Source organism: Myotis lucifugus, unplaced genomic scaffold (assembly GCF_000147115.1).
Source record: "Myotis lucifugus unplaced genomic scaffold, Myoluc2.0 scaffold_140, whole genome shotgun sequence".
Classification (NCBI taxonomy): domain Eukaryota; kingdom Metazoa; phylum Chordata; class Mammalia; order Chiroptera; family Vespertilionidae; genus Myotis; species Myotis lucifugus.
In genome coordinates, this window is record NW_005871188.1 from 64,537 (window position 1) to 83,161 (window position 18,625).

Here is an 18,625-nt window from a genome sequence, read left to right on the forward strand (position 1 = left end):
AGCGCCCAACCCCCTGATCGACCCTGCTCTGTGTGTGACAGCGACGGAGCCCCAACCCCCCTGATGGGCCCTGCTCTGTGAGTGACAGGGGGCAGCACCCCAACCCCCTGATTAGCCCTGCTCTGTGTGTGACGGGGGCAGCACCCCAATCCCCTGATCGGCCCTGCTCTGTGTGTGACAGGGGGCAGCGCCCCAGCCCCCTGATCGGCCCTGCTCTGTGCGTGACAGGGGGTGGCGCTGCAACCTCCCCATCGACCCTGCCTTGAGTGTGACAGGGGGCGGTGCCCCAACCCCCTAATTGGCCTTACCCTGAGCGTGACTGAGGGTGGCATCGCAACCTCCCGATCTGCCCTGCTCTGTGCATGACGGGGCAGCGCCCTAACTCCCTGATCGCCCCACCAGGGGCTGCACCTAGGGATTGGGAGTGCCCTCTGCCACCCGGGAGCAGGCCTAAGCCAGCAGGTCGTTATCTCCTGAGGGGTCCCAGACTGCGAGAGGGCACAGGCTGGGCTGGGGGACCCCCCCTCCCCTCCCGAGTGCACAAATTTTTGTGCACTGGGCCTCTAGTATCTATATAAAAAGCCTAAGCGACCAAACGACCGGTCGCTATGACGCACACTGACCAGGGGACAGATGTTCAGTCCACAGGATCAGGCTCCCTCCTGTCTGGATCAGGCCGAAACCAGCTATCTGACATCCCCTGAGGGGTTCCGGATTGCAAGACGGTGCAGGCCAGGCCAAGGGACCCCACCAGTGCACGAATCCGTGCACTGGGCCTCTAGTGATTTCATAACATCTAATTTGACTTAACTGAATCACTGGAAAAGTATAAAAGACTTATTGCCTAAATATTTCTAAAGTAGAACAGAAAAATAAATTTACCCAATATAATAAAATCCTGCAGTAATGTACATCTCAAAAACTAAAATTTAAATATTATGGAACTGGCAGTGGGTTCCAGTCTTCCTCTGTATGACCCATTCTCAAACATGGGTGGACTAAAGTTCTAGTCTGTGTCTGTGGTGGGGAGTAGACATGGTATGCAGGAAATGGGACCACTGGCCTCAGTATTATCTTGGCCCAAACTGATTGGGAGATTCCTAGAATAAGCTCACTTGAGACTGCTAGCTCATCACAGAACTCAGAATATTTCAGGTGAAGCAGAAAACTGTCACTAGGTGATACCAAACTGCAGTGGGACAGGGAGAAATGTGGATCAGCAGGTAGACCTCCTGCACTCCAGGCTAGTTTAACTGTGCAGACCTGCTCAGTCATCTCAGTAACTTCACAATAACATTACTCCTCATTGTATGTGTTTGAAAATTTTGACCCTATTTCTGTTATGGTGGGGTTTATGAGTTAATCACCTTTTCTGGGCATTTATCTTAATGTGGTGACATATTTGACACATACACTTACATCAACAGAAGAACTGATACTGCTCCTTGAGCCTGAGGTACTAGCAATCCAATGGCCATATCCATTTTCTGGTCCATCCACATTAATATCTGCTAAGTGCTGCTGCAATGCTTAAAATAAATGAGAAGAAAATAAAACCCATCAAATCAACCCCTTTTGGAAAGATCCATTACTAGAGAAGTATAATAAACATGTCATAGCTGGATGAAAAAGGATCCACAGACATGATTACAGGTCTTTCTTTCTGCACCTCTGAAAAGGAGAAAAGGACTTCAAGCCACAGAAAGCCTTCCCTTCCTCTTCTCCTTCCTTCTAATGCCCTCTGTACGCATATATTGCTTTTCTTAACTGATCCTGTGGGTGACAATAACTGTATATATAGGCTTGATATTTTCCTTTTTGGAAGGTAATCTTTCAAGTATTAATAGATGATTTCAGCAACATTTTCTTATGACATAGAAGATTAATAGAAAACTTACTGTTATACCTGAAACAAATACAAAATAATATTGAATGTAAACTCTAATTTAAAAAAAAGAAAGAAAAAAAACCTACGGTGACTTTTATTTTACCATAAGGAGATATCAATCTTTGCCATAATAAAAAAAGCAGTCTAGGCATTAACTGCTATGGAAAAAGAGTTTTTCTTGGAAAATAAATAATTCATACCTTTAGGCCAATACTTGCTTAACACTTTATTAAAATAATCCCTTCTGTAGATCACTCTATGTCTGAGCCTCAAAGATAATTAATTATCAGGCCACGATATATGGGAGGTAATCATGATCCTTGCTAATGTCATAAGGACAAGAAGGAAACAAGTACTAATCTGAAAATACTAAGTTATGACATAAGATAATGTAATTACCATTTCTTTTTCGTGGCTGTAATAACGAAGATTTAGGCTCTTTGCAAGTTTGATGATCACAGTACAGTTTCATTGCCTATACTCACTATACTGTACATTAGTACTGCAGGACTTATTTACTAGTTGCAAGTCTGTCCACTTAAATGACATCTCTTGTAAAAAATGAAAACTCTAAATGTTATTACTCTGACCTAATTCTTCATAAATTCTCAAATATTGCCTGCAGAGATTTTGTCAATTATTTTACTAACCTGGATTACCAGATATTAGTCTGCAGATTTGAAAACATCAGCTTATTTGTTTTATTCCATTGAGCCAACATTTTTCTAGCAGCTAATATCTTCAAGTAGTTCAAAAATAAAATAAAAACAAAACAAATTTAAAAAGCAAGAGTAGGAAGGACATACAGATACAGTGAAAAGTATTCCTCCTACTCCTTTCCTAGATCCTATCTACTTCTTCTCTGTAGAGGCAAGTCATGTGGGCAGTTATTCAGGCATCTTTACAAAAATATCTTTTGCAAATACAAGCTAACTAAACACATCTATTTATAGAGTCTTCTATTAAATATTTATCAATTTCCTATTATATTTGTCTATTACCTATGTTCTGCTGGCTTTGTCTTTTCTGAAAATACTGAATGACTAAAGAGAGAAAATACCCATTAACTGACTTAGTTAACTACAAATCAGCTCTGATTAATATAATTTCCACTGAAAAGTGGAGGCAAAGGGATTAATAAGTTAAAATCTTACCCATAAATCCTCCACTGGCAATGCTCACATATTCTTTGTTTTTCTGTAATGGAATATAAACTTTAAATTATTCCAAAATGCAATATAATTAAAACTCCTGATAATTCTGTAAACATTGACAGATGTAATATAAGGTTATATGCTAACATTATGGACTTTGGCACAGAGAGGTAAATACATTTACCTTGTGTACTGTAAGGTCTGGTACTTGGGTGGGAAGAAAGGAAGAACTTCATGGCTCTAACAAGACTGTAATTTTATTTGTATTATAGTTCCAATAGTGTAATAAAGAGTCAAATGAAAAACAGGTAAGTTGTATTTTTGGATATAATTAGAGTGTGTTTTTTTTTTTAAATTTTCAAAATAGTGTGTCCTTTATAAAAAGGAAATATAAAAGCAAATATTCCAAATGAAAAAAATGACAGAATGTTACCATTTTACAAACAATTTCCCCTCTAACAAATAACATGCAAGGAAATACATTTTGAAAGATAACTTATAAATCTATAAATTTAAAAAGACTTAAAAAGATATCATCCAAGTGCAATGTCTTGTTTTGGATATTGGGAAATTCAGGGAAACCTGAACACTATGTTATTTTTTATAATAAAGTCTAATAATGATAATGTGATTATGTCTGTACAAAGAGTTTATAGGTTTCAATTCTCTGCATTTCTAGATTTGTTTGAAATTATCCATGATAAAAATCGGGAGGGAAATTTCTAAGCCACATCAAGAACTTGAATTATAAAAATAGAGTTCACAATATTCCAAATTTTTGCTATCTGACAGCCCTCCCAATAAGCAGTTTATACCAGAGCATTTTTTGAATAGGCCAATTAAATTTATAAATAAAATGAGTTTGAGCCCCTATTTGTTATTCTGTATAAATTTCTAAAATCTTTTCTTTAATAAAGTACAAAGTTATCTTATAGTCTCTCCCCCAAATATCTCAGTACTTCTCTCATTTTGTCTTTCAAGGATTCTGTCTTCTACAATAATTTTCTCAAACCTGATTTCCAGTAAAATATAACATGAATAGAAAGGACCCAAGTTGAGTGGCTTATGCAACACCACACCACTGTCTTCCTGATTCCACAGTTCAGGGTTACACAAAAAGAGGACTTTAACTGAGTACGGCTTTGTAGAGAAGGGAGGGGAACAGATTGCATAAAGTCACAAATACTGATTAGTTACACTGAAGATAATTTATATTCAAACACACAAAAAGAGGTAGCTAAAAATAGTGAATATATTAAAATGAATTACACAGCTACTATAAATAGTCTTAGGACATGAATAAAGGTAAAGATCAATGCAATGGGATAATCCAGAAACAGATGCTAACATATAGAAGAATTCAGTATATTAAAATTGTGGTATTTAAAATTGATAGCATAACTGGTTAGCTACCAGGGAAAAAAATTTTATTTTTTTGCTTCCTACATACTTTTTGCATAGAAAACCATTCCAGACAGTTCACAACTTAAACAAAAACGGAAACCTGATAAGCATGCAAGAAAACTCTGGGGGAAAGACCTTTCTTGGCAAGACACAAAATATACAAACTGTAAAAAAAAAAAAAAAAAAATACAGCCCAGCTGGAGTGGCTCAATGGTTGAGTGTCGACCTATGAACCAGGAGGTCATGGTTTGATTCCCAGTCAGGGCATATGCCCGAGTTGCAGGCTCAATCCCTAGTAGGGGGCATGCAGGAGGCAGCCAATCAATGATTCTCTCTCATCATTGATGTTTCTATCTCTCTCTCCCTCTCCCTTTCTTTCTGAAATCAATATAAATATATTTTTTTAAAAAGAAAAACATACAGATAAATTTAACAATGTAGATAACAGCACAAAAATGCCTATGAGAATTTCTTTCTTTTTAAAAAAATATATTTTATTGATTTTTTACAGAGAGGGAGGGAGAGGGATAGAGAGTTAGAAACATTGATGAGAGAGAAACATCAATCAGCTGCCTCCTGCACACCCCCTACTGGGGATATGCCCGCAACCAAGGTACATGCCCTTGGCCAGAATCAAATCTGGGACCCTTCAGTCCGCAGGCCGACGCTCTATCCACTGAGCCAAACCGGTTAGGGCGAGAATTTTTTAAAGGTGATAGCAATAACAAAGCAAAGTTGAAATAATCTGCCAGCATACCTGTAAGAAGTGTGCCAGGACCATGTTCATATACATGTCTTCTTCCTCTCTGCCACTGCCCATGAAACAGAGGTGTTCCCCACCAGCGATGGAGCCAGACTCAATGGACTGCTTCTGTGCTTCCAGCAAGGACTTTACTGACTGTGCAAATTCAGATGGATTCTGGAGCATCTAGACAATTACAAAAAATTAAAAACATGCCCACGCTGTATTTCACAAACATGTGCAAAACCTGAAGTAGTTTTCTAGGAAAAAAAATATTTAGTCACCATGAAAACAAAAAAAAGACTCTTATAAATAAAATTCCTGGGATAAGAAAAAAGAAATATGTGTAAATGTACCTATAATATATAAAAACAAAAGTTGAAAATTTACTGAAACATTAAGCTACCTGTACAGTGGTCCATGGTACAGATATACCATTATATAAAATAAACAGCCTACTAGAAAAAAATGTGTGGTTACTGTTTGTTTCTTTTTAATATATTTTATTGATTTTTTACAGAGAGAAAGGGAGAGGGATAGAGAGCTAGAAACATCGATAGCTGCCTCCTGCACACTCCCTACTGGGGATGTGCCCGCAACCAAGGTACATGCCCTTGACCAGAACCGAACGTGGGACCCTTGAGTCCACAGACCAACGCTCTATCCACTGAGCCAAACCAATTAGGGCTACTGTTTGTTTCTTAATAAATTACAGTGTTCCTTAGGTGTCATGACAAGAAAAGTTTAACACTGAGTGGAATGGTCCATGACTAAAAATAATACATTAAAAACAAGCTATATTTTTTATTTTCACTAACACAGAAAGCCATGTATTTCTTAGAGGACAGTCAGAAATAGCAGAAACCCTTTATTTATCAGCACTACTCTAGGTACTAGAGAGAAAGGAATGAAAAAATTAATTTCTCACTCTCAAGGAACAAGTATGCTAATAACTACATTTTTTTTTGAAACTACTATACTAGGGCACATTAAAAAAAGCACAGTGAAAATCCAATAAAAAATGGATAAACCATAGAAGCAATTTGCTAAATAATTAAACAGCAAACTTGCAAAAGGATGCTTAATATTACTAGCTATTACCACTGTTTTTCATCCATTATTCTTAGCAAGTAAAAAATAATTGGTAATGTCCACTAACGCTGAATGTAGAAAACAATTATTCTCATATACGGTTGTAAAGTATAAAGGTTCAGCCTTTTTAAAGGGCAATATGGCAGTCGTCTCTTTTAAAATTTTCCACATCCACACCTCTCAACCCAACAACTCTTCTTTGAGGAATCTATTTTAAGAAATATTTGCATGAGTTCACAATATATGTACAGGATGTTAACTGCACTGATTATTATAAGAAATGTAATGTTAATTACATTTGATTAATGTATTATTAATCAAACAATAATCAAAATGTAAATTAATCAAAATGTACATTAATCAAACAATAATTATGGTATATCTGTACCATGGACCAAATACCGCCATTAAAAAGAATGTACTTAACTGGAAAGATCTCTAAGAAGCTTTTAAATCAAAAAACAAATGAACTGCCAAGTGGAAAAAGCGAACAAAAAATATATAAATATGTATGACAGGTCTAGAAGATTAAGTATGCTGTTAACAGTTAACTCTGGAGATTCTCTGAATTTTTTGTTTAATTCAAGTATTTGTGAATCACCTGAGTAAATTTTAAAACCATCTAAGTCTTCCTGCACTAATCAAGGAAGAGAAAGGCACAAAGTTCACTTTCAGGATGCAAACAAGCTAGGATTGCCTTCTTTACCTACAGCGCCCAAAACTCTCTGGGTTGTTTTACCTTCATTTTCCAGGAGTTTCCTCTCAACACCACCTAGGCCCTGCTACATGCCCTTTCAGCCATAGCATCAATTTTTTCAGACACGCTGGGAAGAGGGTAGATTGCACCATCAGCAAAAGTGTTTACTGCTCTTTCCATCTTCCCTATCCCCAAGGCTCTAATAACCTCATAACGGCTTAAATGACATCAGTCCCAAGTCTACACTACTCTAAGCATCTCTGACAATATTTAACTATTTACCTCATCTACTTCTTCAATTAAAGTGATCAGACGATAGAAATTTTAACAACTTAACACCTATTAAGTATTAGTTTATTATATACGTAAGTATTCATGATGGGAAAAAAGGCTTATCATAAAAACTTTTAGAATAATTACCCAATTATAAAAGAGCTAATATTTACAGAGTACTTACTAGGTGCAAGGCACATCAGGTAGCTTGTAGTCAGAAGTTTAGAATTTACTGACATAACAATGGTAAGCAATAGTAAGCCATAGTAAACAATGTTTTCATCTATCCTTTAGGACAGTGGTTCTCAACCTTCTGGCCCTTTAAATACAGTTTCTCATGTTGTGACCCAACCATAAAATTATTTTCGTTGATACTTCATAACTGTAATGTTGCTACTGCTATGAATCGTAATGTAAACATCTGATATACAGGATGGTCTTAGGCAACCCCTGTGAAAGGGTCGTTCGACCGCCAAAGGGGTCACGACCCACAGGTTGAGAACCGCTTCTTTAGGATGCCAAAATGGTGTCCCGAGTGAAAAGCAACCGGAGAGCAACTTTTATCATAAGGACAGAGACTCCCTCCTTAAGCAGAAAGAAAAACATCCCTAAATTGGGTACATTTACTAGTATATTTATAAGCTAAAGAAAATAAAAAGATTTCTTCTGTTAATTAAAAAAAATTAATAAGCATTTATACTAACCAGATCTGAATCTAAGTGGAAAGCAGTTGATAAATGCCCAGCATTATACTGTTCTGCAGGACGGCAATCCACCACAAAGAACCGGACTCCTTCCTAAGAAAGAAACAATTTTTTGATGTACTGAAATTTGCCATTAGAGTTGTATTTTAGACAATACTAATAATTAACCAAAGGAGGGGGAATAGATTTATAAAAAAATTGATCTCACATAGATCAGAAGGACCCAATCAATACAGATACAAGAAAATTACCTCAAGTTCCTAAAACATTATATTAATTTAAAACAATAAAACATTTTGTATATACTGTTCTTGACCAGAAAGTATTAAAATATGTACCAGGAAAATGTCAGTTTGAATTATAAAACTAATTATAATAGATTGGAACTTAATTTTTTAAATGTGTATCATGTTAAACAATTTTTTAAAAACCATATAGGTACAATTCCTGTTTCTGCAAATAAATCCACAAACTTATCAACACTTCAATTCACATAAGAACTAAACTTTTTTGGTGGGTGAGGGGAGGTTTTACAATTGCAGTTTGAACTGAGGAGGTTCATATGGGTCTCATTAAACTATATTACATATTTTCATTTGTTTTTAAATACTAGTTCTAGCCCTGACTGGTTTAGCTCAGTGGATAGAACGTCGGCCTACGGACTGAAGGGTCCCAGGGCAGTCAAGGGCAAGTGCCTTGGTTGCAGGCACATCCCTAGTGGAGGGTGTGCAGGAGGCAGCTGATCAATGTTTCTCTCTCATCGATATTTCTAACTCTCTATCCCTCTTCCTTCCACTCTGTAAAAAATCAATAAAATATATTTAAAAAAATAATAGTTCTAATAAGAAAAATACGTGAATTACTTGTTTTAAAAAGATCTACTGTCAAAGGCATTTTCCCATGTCTATTCCTCTTTCCTCTTTGGAAATACATCCCACATTCCAAATACACACTTGCATGGGTAAATGTTGCAATACTAGTAACAGTTCCTCAAGTCTCCTTTGTTACATGCTTTATGGCATTTAACCTTGTAATTTAATCAATTGTGTAACAATCCAGAATTTAACTGTTAAATGCTGAATTCACTCTGTTAAGTACTTTATACACCATTTAGTTGCTCTGCTAAAACGAAAAAGGTTTAACAGTTTACAAAAATTGGTGTAAAAAATAATTAGTTGTTGACAACTAAAATAACACCAATACTGGCAGTTTAAAAACAACCATCTGGACAGAAGATTTAGCACATTAATCATCAAAGAAAGCAAAATAGCCCCTTTTTTTAGTAGATTAATTTTGTGGAAATCATCAAACAGGGAGGAAATACTGGTTCCTTGTATTTAAAGGGAACAATCTTGCCCTAGCCGGTTTGGCTCAGTGGACAGAGCATCGACCTGCAGACCAAAGGGTCCCTGGTTCAATTCTGACCTTGACTGCAGGCTCCTCCCTGGCCCAGGCTTGATCAGGGCTCGTGCAGGAGGCAACCAATCGATGTTTCTCTTATATCGATGTTTCTCTCTGTCTCTTCTTCTCTCTTACACTTTCCCGAAAAAATCAATGGAAAAATATCTTGGGGTGAGGATTAACAACAATAACAAAATAATAATAAAAATAAAAAATAAAAGGGACAGTTCTCTGACAAAACTGTGGGCTTTCTTTACTTACCCCCTGCAGCTGATTTGCTTGAAGGATCTCTGAGACCGAGATTGCCAGACAAAGAGCCTGACTCAGATCTGCTTCATCATCCTTAATTCCCAACAAAGTACTACCAAATAGATGGTGATTATCCTGTTTGGAGAGAAAATTTAAGAATACTATAAAGAAAAAACAAAATCAAAATTTCTTTCTGAAATACTCTTAATATGGCATGGTAAGAGGTAAAATCTCTCTATATATAAAAGCCTAAGTGACCGGTCGACTGGTTGACTGGTAGCTATGACGTGCACTGACCACCAGGGGGCAGATGCTCAACGCAGGAGCTGCCACTTGGTGGTCAGTGTGCTCCCACAGCGGGAGCACCACATAGCTGACCAACAGGCGCCAGACTTCGGGCTCATAGCTGGTGAGCCTACCGAGCGGTAGGGCAGGTACAGCAGGACTGGGATGAGTGGGAGCAGCAAAGAGCCCAGCCCGGGCTCCTCCCCGGCTGCCTGCTGCAGCCTGATCCCTGCAGGCCATGCTGAGGGACCCCATCAGTGCACAAATGCATGCACTGGGCCTCTAGTAATTATATAACATCCTTGAGTTGTGTGACTTTTAAAACTTAATATGTCATCTCAAATCTTGTAAGCTAAAAACTACAAAAAGATACAAAGTTCCTGTCAGAGTTGACACAAAATGAAAGAAATGAAATAACACATTCTTCAAAGTTATTTTCCATACTATTACCTATAGCTAAATACTAAATTTTAAAATTGGTTACTCACAACTTTTCATATTTGATATAATAAAAACAAAAATATGGCATAAATGAATTGCATAAATTATGTAAGACACTGATTATACAGTACAGTCTGCTCTAATTAGCCAATGCTGGTGCAGATCATTTACTATGTCTGAATAAAAACTATTCCTCTTAAGAGACTGGAAAGTGTAAGACTTCTTTTCACCCAGCATCCTAAATTACTATCCCATAATCTGACTTACTCAACATTGTTGGGAACTGAGGAGATTTACACAAGGCAATCATTAAAATAGCTGAAATCAGTCCCTAGAAACAAAACAAATCTCTTCTTAAATTAGTTTCAAGGAAAATATTCTTAAAAGGTTTCTCTTAACTGCCTTCTAAAACATGCTATACTGAACATAACTTAGCCTCATCTTGATGTTTCCGTGACATGATAACTATCAACTAGCAATCATTATGGTACAATGCGTTAAAAAAAAAAAGACAATTAATGCTCTCATTGATACCTGAGGTCACAGACAAAACTGTGTGCCATACTAGTTGTTAAAGTACTTCTCTACCTCCTCCACTATTAGCTTTTGCTTCCTGAAGTTTTACTTTCTAGGAGCTCACACCACTTACACTTCTAATCTGGTGTCCTTTCTCTTGTAAGCACTTGTCTGGTCTGAGAAAGATTCTAGGTCTCTATAGGGCTAAGTGATCCTTTTTTGCTTACAAGACAGCTCTGCATCAGTAAAGTGCAAAGCTGAACTCCAAATAAAGAAGGCATAATTATACGTGCCCCATCAGATTTTTGTAATACAATTTTTAAAAGAGAGCACTAATTTAAGAAATGTAGTCAATATTCTAATGATCAGAAATAACTAATAATCAGAGTAGGGGTGAGATAATTTGTTAACGTATCTGTATACTATCTTTCTTAATCTGTCTGTTTCTCCATGAGGGAGAGTATTTATAGTAGAAAATCACACAAAACTGCAACACATAAAAAGACAGAAAAGAAAACCAGCCTTGAGTATTTTAAATAAAATGGATAATGAGAACAGTAAAACAATGTGCAAAATGTGAAACAATGAATAGTTTGTCATTTCCTATTTTATACCTTTCTAAATGAAGCTGGTGTTTTACTGCAATAATACTGAGCCAGAGAGAAAAGGTCTTCTATATCTTCTAGATTCAAACTGGATGGAGTGTTTTCCAAGAACTCTGAAATAGGAGTATAGAGATAACAACATTTAAAAAAATTTTTGTGAAGAATATAACAAACATTATTTATGTATCAAAGCTAGAATGTGCTCAACATAACAAAAATTATATAAATGGAATCTTAACAGTGATGCCTTTAAAACTGTTTGGGGAGAAGTGGATTTCCCCAAAGGAGCTGAAACTGTTAATGCAATTCTATTAGTGAATGATGGTGACAGGCAACCAAATCAAATTCATTAGCCTTGATTAGAATATTGTAATTTATTTACTTATTTAACAAACAGCTAGTAAGTGCCAGGGTCTCTGGAAATAAAAGTGACTAAGAAATAGTTCCTGACTTAAGGAACTTTGTCTTGTGTGAGAATGTTAAAATAAATCATTAAAATGTTAACAAGATAAACACTGTAATATAGATAGCACAAAGTGCTAGGCAATGTAGAGAGAAAATAACAAATCTGTCTTGGGTTAGAGTGGGAAGGACCGAAAAGGAGAACCAAGGTTTCACAATGAAGATATCATGAAAGCAGAGTATTGAAAGGTAAACTGAGGAAGAAGGAAGGGGGCTGGAAAGGAAGGGGGCAGGAGAGAAGGGAAAAGAGAGAGAGGGAGAGGAAGAGAGGAAGGCAGGGAGGGAGACAGGAAGGGAGGAAAGGAGGTAGAAAAAGAGAAGGAAGGAGAAGGGGAGAGAAGGGGAGGGCAAGGCATTTTATTTGAACAAGGAAACCAAAGAAATGGTATATGGAAAGGAATGAAAAAACATGAATGAATGAATGAATGAGGATAGCAAAACTGGGGAAAGTAGTCTAACATTTGAACCTGAAGACTAAGTAAGAGTTGAATAGAAACTTAGAGCTCTTCTAGACTAATCCCCTAAATTTATAGATGAGGAAACTGAGTTTAATAAAACTAAGTGATGCTAAGCCAGTGAAATAAGCCAGTCAGAGAAATATAAATATCACATGATCTCGCTCATTTGTGGAATATAATGAACAACATAAACTGATGAACAAAAATAGAACCAGAGACACAGAAGCATCCAACAGACTGTCCAACCTATGAGGGAAGGTAGGAAATGTGGGGGTGAGAGATCAACCAAAGGACTTGTATGCATGCATATGAGCATAACCAATGGACACAGACAGTAGGGGGGCGAGGGCATGTGCTGGGGGCTGGGAACAGCCGAGTAGAGGTCAATAGGGGAAAAAGGAGACTCATGTAATACTTTAAACAATAAAGAATTTAAATTAAAAATAAAAATAAATAAATAAAACTAAGTGACATGAAATTATCTACATTAAATTCTACTTACGGATAACTTCTTCTTTGCTGTCAGACTCTTGTGCTAAAATAACTTCTCTGTAAAAAAAGAATCAAATGAGTTAAATATTAACAGACCACCCTGAGAACAGAGAAGAGAAAAATCTAACCAACTTGATACTTACTTTGCATTAACAAGGATTATTAACATTAAAAAATAAATAAAAAATGGATCTGCTTGTTGTAGATATCCATCCCATAACGCCTCAGTGACTTCAATGGAACAGTAACATGCAAAAAGGCTTCCAAGCTGTAATCAGAAAATGAAATGATGAACATAAGCCATTAGAAATAACTTGTTCTTTTAAAAGTATTAAAGCAAATGCGTAAGTAACTCTAAATCAAGTTATCAGCAGCTGAAATTTAATGTGTACTTTAATTTTAGTATTCAGAATCCAAAGGCAGAACATGTGGATTCAAAGCACTGAGGAGCCACATACTAGCTGTCTGACTTAGGGCATAAAACAAACTTCAAAGCTTCCATTTCTACTTCTGTTAAAAAATAAAAATACTACTACCCACCTTCTTACATTGTTGTGAAGAGATAATTAACCTAGACTTTCTAAAGTAACTACCACATATTTACCATACCCTAATAACTAACAATTACCACTGAGCTCTCTAAGGATAACTAGCATAATTATTACAGTATCTAATTTACAAGGTAATTGTGAGAATCAAACACAGTAATTGAAAAGCACCTAAAAATATTTAATGACAACTATGAATTGCTCCCAATGCTTACTTGTATATCATTTGAAATATATGAGACAACATTTATACCCCTCAATAGGTTTCAAAACCCTATGGTTTTCTCTTCCAAATAAAAAAATTGTTAATGTATTCGTTTCTCTAGAGTCCAACTGTGCTTTAAATTGCACAAATTCAATGATACTTTTCATTTTCATTAGATACAGAAACAATTCCATGTAGAAATTTAAGTTTAAAACATTTCTTATGGCTAAAGGCAGCTAATGAGAATACATACATTTAGTGCCAGAACACATATATGTTGTTCCAGACACTAAGCTACTGTCACAGTATTAAATATTTTTATTTAAAATATCTCTGTATTTCAAATATTCTCACAACAGGCCTTCAAAGAAGACATTTTCCTCCCCATTTTATAGGTGAGGAAACAGACTTGTATTAAATAACATTCCCAAGTTCACAGAACTAATTAGTGGTGGTATTCAAACTAAAGACCTGAGAAGCCACAGCCCATGTAACTGCCATTACACTTGACCACAAAACTTTTAAAATACATAATACTACTGATGTTTTTTGTTGTTTAAAAAAAATTACTCTTAAAAATAGATCAGAAGATGCAAATACAAACAGAATAGCAATACGGTCATCATTAAACTCACTTAACTAAAGCTAACATTGCACTGCTTATAACTGTGGATTCTCAGGGTTTAAGAATTAGTTTTGTTTCATCTCAGGTTAAAAAAGAAAAGCTCTGCCCTAGCTGGTTTGGCTCAGTGGATAGAGCGTTGGCCTGCAGACCGAAGGGTCCAGGGTTCGATTCCAGTCAAGGGCATGTACCTCGGTGGCAGGCTCCTCCCGGCCCAGGCCCTGGTCAGGGCTCGTGCTGGAGGCAACCAATCGATGTGTTTCTCTCACATCAAGGTTTCTCTTTGTCTTTCCCTCTCTCTTCCACTCTCCCTAAAAATCAATGGAAAAATATCCTTGGGTGAGGATTAACAAAAAAGAAAAAAAGAAAAAAGACTCCATTCTACAGACATACTCGTAGCAAGAATGAACTATTTGGGGTACTGAAAGAAGAGAAACCAGTTTTTAATACTTAGTTAAAATCTACTACCAGCACTGAGTACTAATTTCGAGTTCTGGTAACAGAAATGGCATGTTCTAAGCATGGTGTGACCAGAGAAACCACCATTAAGTATTAGAATGCTAAAAAAATAAAAATAAAAATAAAAATTCCTCATTTCAACACAAATAAGGAGTTAATAGCAAACATGAATCTCCAGAGAAGCAACAGTTTTATAGGCATTTTATTATTTTAACTCAGAGTGACAAGACTATAGCCAAGAGGGAACTAAAGAATAGGCTGCTGCAGTTTCAGATTTACTAGGCCAGAGTTTAAACCCAGTTAGAATCTCTATTTAGCATTTTCTGATTGTTAACTCATCCCTTTACCCTCTGAGATAGATACTATTATTCCCATTTTACAGATGAAAAAATTGAAGCTCAGAGGCTGTCTTAAATCACAGTTAATAAGTGATTGCAATGGAATTTCCTGAAATTAGATAAGACACGAAAAAGGAATGTTTAGTTTTTGAATATATATTCTTCCAGCACCCAATCATTGTTTTAAAAATATCTTAAATAAAACCTAGAAGAGCAGTTCTCAAAGTATGACCTGAGGTGCCCTGAAGTCCCGAAGAGTATTTACAGGGGAGTCAATGATGTGAAATAATACTTAGACTTTATTTGCCTTTTTCATACTCATGCTCTCACAAATAAACAACAGAATGTTCCAAAGGCTACATGAAGTGTGGTATCATCAGAGACTGAATCCAGAAGCAAATATGAGAATCTACTAAAAATTAATGAGATGTGCAAAAATATAGAACTAGAGGCCAGGTGCACGAAATTCGTGCACTGGGTGGTGGTGGTGGGGGTTTTCCTCAGCCCAGCCTGCACCCTCTCTAATCCGGGACCCCTCGGGGGATGTCCGACTGCAGGTTTAGGCCCAATCCCTCTCGCAGTCGGACATCCCTCTTGCAATCTGGGACCGCTGGCTCCTAACTGCCTGCCTGCCTGCCTGCCTGCGTGCCTGATCGCCCCTAACCACTCTGCCTGCTGGCCTGATGCCCCTGTTCCCCTGCCGGCCTGATTGCCCCTAACCGCCTCTGCCTCAGCCCCACCACCGTGGCTTTGTCCAGAAGATATCTGGTCTAATTAGCATATTACCCTTTTATTAGTATAGATGCCAATGCCACTATTCTCACTAATTTTCTTCTGAAAAATATAGTTACTTTTTATTTTAAAAGTAGGTTATTTATGTTAACATGTAATGGATTTATCATTACTCTAAATAAATACTTAAAACTTCTTAGTTTTAATTTCTAATGAACATAACCCATATAAACAATGGAACCTCAATAAATGTTGTATATAAGTGGTCCCAAGATCAAAAGATTTGAGGACACTGACCTAGAATAACAAACTTCCCACTCAACATACAAATACAGAATGTCAGAGCACTGAGATGTACATTATATTCTTTTATATTAGTCATTTGATAATCTTAACTATTTTCATGACTGAATATCACTTCTACTATAAATCATCAATTTTATTCAAGTTTCAAAGTGAACTAATATTTATCATATATTACATACATATATTTATATACTAGAGGCCCAGTGCATGAAATTCATGCACGGATGGGGTCCCTAGGCCTGGCCAGTGATCAGGGCCGGGCCGACCGGGGCCCGAAGGCCCCAGTGGGGTCAGGAGAGAAGGCGATGGTCGTCAGGATGGGTGTGGAAGGAACAGATGCCGGATGCTGATGCCGCCACCATGCGGTTCCCTGTCTCCCCCCTACCTCCTTCCCTCGCCGCAGCGCCGCCACTGTGCTGGGCGGGTGGTGGGCTGATCGGGGCCTGCCAGCTGGGGGTAGGTACAGGGTGCAGGAGGTTGGCCGCTGGCCCCGAGGAGAGAACTGGCCCTTGGCCCCCCTGATAAAGGGGCTGAGTCTGCCGCCACCCATTTCTGGTTCCCCATCCCAGCCCGGGGCCTGGACCCAATTGGGCGATCGGGGCCTGCTGGCTTGGGGGGAGAGATTGCGGGAGGTTGGCCAGCCAGGGGAGGTTGGCTGTGGGAGCACACTGACCACCAGGGGCAGCTCTTACATTGCGTGTCTGCCCTCCTGGTGGGTCAGCGCGCGTCACAGCAACCGGTCATTCAGTTGTAACGGTCACTAAGGCTTTTATATATATATATAGATGTGTATATAAATATGTCACATATTTTGTAAAACAAAAGGCTGAAGTTCATATTAACCTAAACTGACTAACAAAAGTGAGAAGCAAAACAAGCTACTTATGAAGTGCCAATAATTTTACTCCTTTGGTTTAATGGTCGATAATTTAGTACTTTTCTGTTTCTTCCTTGGAGGAAAAAATATCTAATTATAGTTTCATAAAAATCTATTTTTCATTAAGTGTTCCTACTTTCACTTTATTACCCAGTTGAGTGCATAGGAGTCTGGAGTAATTTTCTTTGTATCAAGGAATGAACAAAGCTCAGGCTCATGGTATTGGATGAGTAATCGGAAAAGATGAAAGGGTCTCCCCTTCAGGGAACAATCCCTAGAAGACAAAAGAAGAAAAGTTTCTTGCATTAATAGGTCAGAAATGATCACATCAGTAACCAATGCTCTTGTAATATCCACCTCCTTCCTACCCTCAGAACACCTGAATACCAGTCTAATAAACCAGGAGAGCTCTCTTGCTAACACCTAATGGACCTGACTTGACAGAAAGTTGTAGAAGCAACAGGTCTACAACCAACTCTAGGGAGATTCTTTAGGTGAACCTGGGCAGCACTCTAACAAAAGGACTACAGGACCACTGAAAACAGCAGGACTACTTAGGGTATTTTGGTAAATTTTGAAATTGGAGAGTTCTGAAGAAGTCCAGCCCCCTTTTTTTCCTGCTAAATTAAGAGGAAACTCCTAAGAAGGCTTCAGGTTAATGTACACAATTAGGAATGTCCTTCAGGCAAAGGTACAAGTCTGAAATGGCCAGATGAACATTTCAGAATAGACACAGAAGAAAGAGCCTTACAAGCTGCTGAAGTAGCCCGGTTACTAGGTGCCTGGAGTGAATTCTAGAAGGTAACAAACACGCACCTTACTTATAACCATCCTACTTCTTGCCTGTTCCCTTGTGTCCAAGAAGATACCATGTGCCAGACACTGTAATAGACACTTTTAAAAAGTTATCTCAGTTTATCTATAAAACCAACCTTATAAAATAGACACTATTATTTCCCCTGTTGCACAACTGAAAAAACTAAGGCTTGGTTGTAGTCAAGTAGCTCACCCAAGGTCATATATCTAAGAAGTGATGGAGCTAAGACTTGTACACAGAAACTGGGCATTAAGCTATTATGCCATACTACCCTTCCATAAATATAACTTGATATTTTAAAAAGTGGTATTTTGGTAGCAGTACAGTCTCTAAAAAAGCAAACTGTACACCCTGGCCTGTGTTGCTCAATGATCAGAGCGTCGAAATGTGCACTGAATGGTCTCGGGTTTGATTCCAGGTCCAGGGCATCTACCTGATGTGGGGTTTGACCCTGGCCCCAGTCGGGGTATGTGTGGGAGGCAACCAAAGAAATGTGTCTCTCTCACACCAATGTTTCCCCCTCTCTCTTTCTGTTTCTTGCCCCCTTCCTCCTTCTCTTTCACTCTCTCTAAAAATCAATGGAAAAAATATCCATAGGTGAGGATTAACAACAACAAAATAATAAAGCAAACTGTAAAGATACCAAGGTAAAAGGATGCATGCAAAAAAATTAATGAAATGAATGTCACAGTTTTAACATAAAAGCATTAAATATGTTTATCTTTAAAAGCAACCCTGTAAAATAAACACTATTATTTCCACTGTTGCACAGTTGAGAAAACTAAGGCTTACTTGTAGCCAAGTAGCTCACCCAAGTAGCTACTTTTGTTGTTTTAACTTATTTTTAATTTTTATTTA

At 37.6% G+C, this 18,625-nt stretch overlaps 1 protein-coding gene across 9 annotated transcripts in view; it reads right to left on the reverse strand.

Annotated features, from left to right (window-relative positions):
* The window catches only part of TBC1D23 (TBC1 domain family member 23), a 48,241-nt gene that overhangs the window by 26,249 nt on the left and 3,367 nt on the right, over positions 1-18,625 (reverse strand). For 6 of the 9 annotated variants that reach the window (XM_006094683.2, XM_014460792.2, XM_023758857.1 and 3 more), the window contains exons 2-10: positions 17,101-17,224; positions 13,007-13,131; positions 12,874-12,920; positions 11,461-11,564; positions 9,617-9,739; positions 7,955-8,047; positions 5,204-5,374; positions 3,043-3,085; positions 1,420-1,529 (exon numbers count right to left, since the gene is read on the reverse strand). In XM_006094683.2, coding sequence (XP_006094745.1) covers positions 1,420-1,529; positions 3,043-3,085; positions 5,204-5,374; positions 7,955-8,047; positions 9,617-9,739; positions 11,461-11,564; positions 12,874-12,920; positions 13,007-13,131; positions 17,101-17,224 — 940 coding nt within the window. Of the gene's footprint in view, positions 1-1,419; positions 1,530-3,042; positions 3,086-5,203; positions 5,375-7,954; positions 8,048-9,616; positions 9,740-11,460; positions 11,565-12,873; positions 12,921-13,006; positions 13,132-17,086; positions 17,225-18,625 lie in introns of those variants that run through there. The other 3 variants (XM_023758859.1, XM_023758860.1, XM_023758858.1) reach the window with 3 other exon arrangements.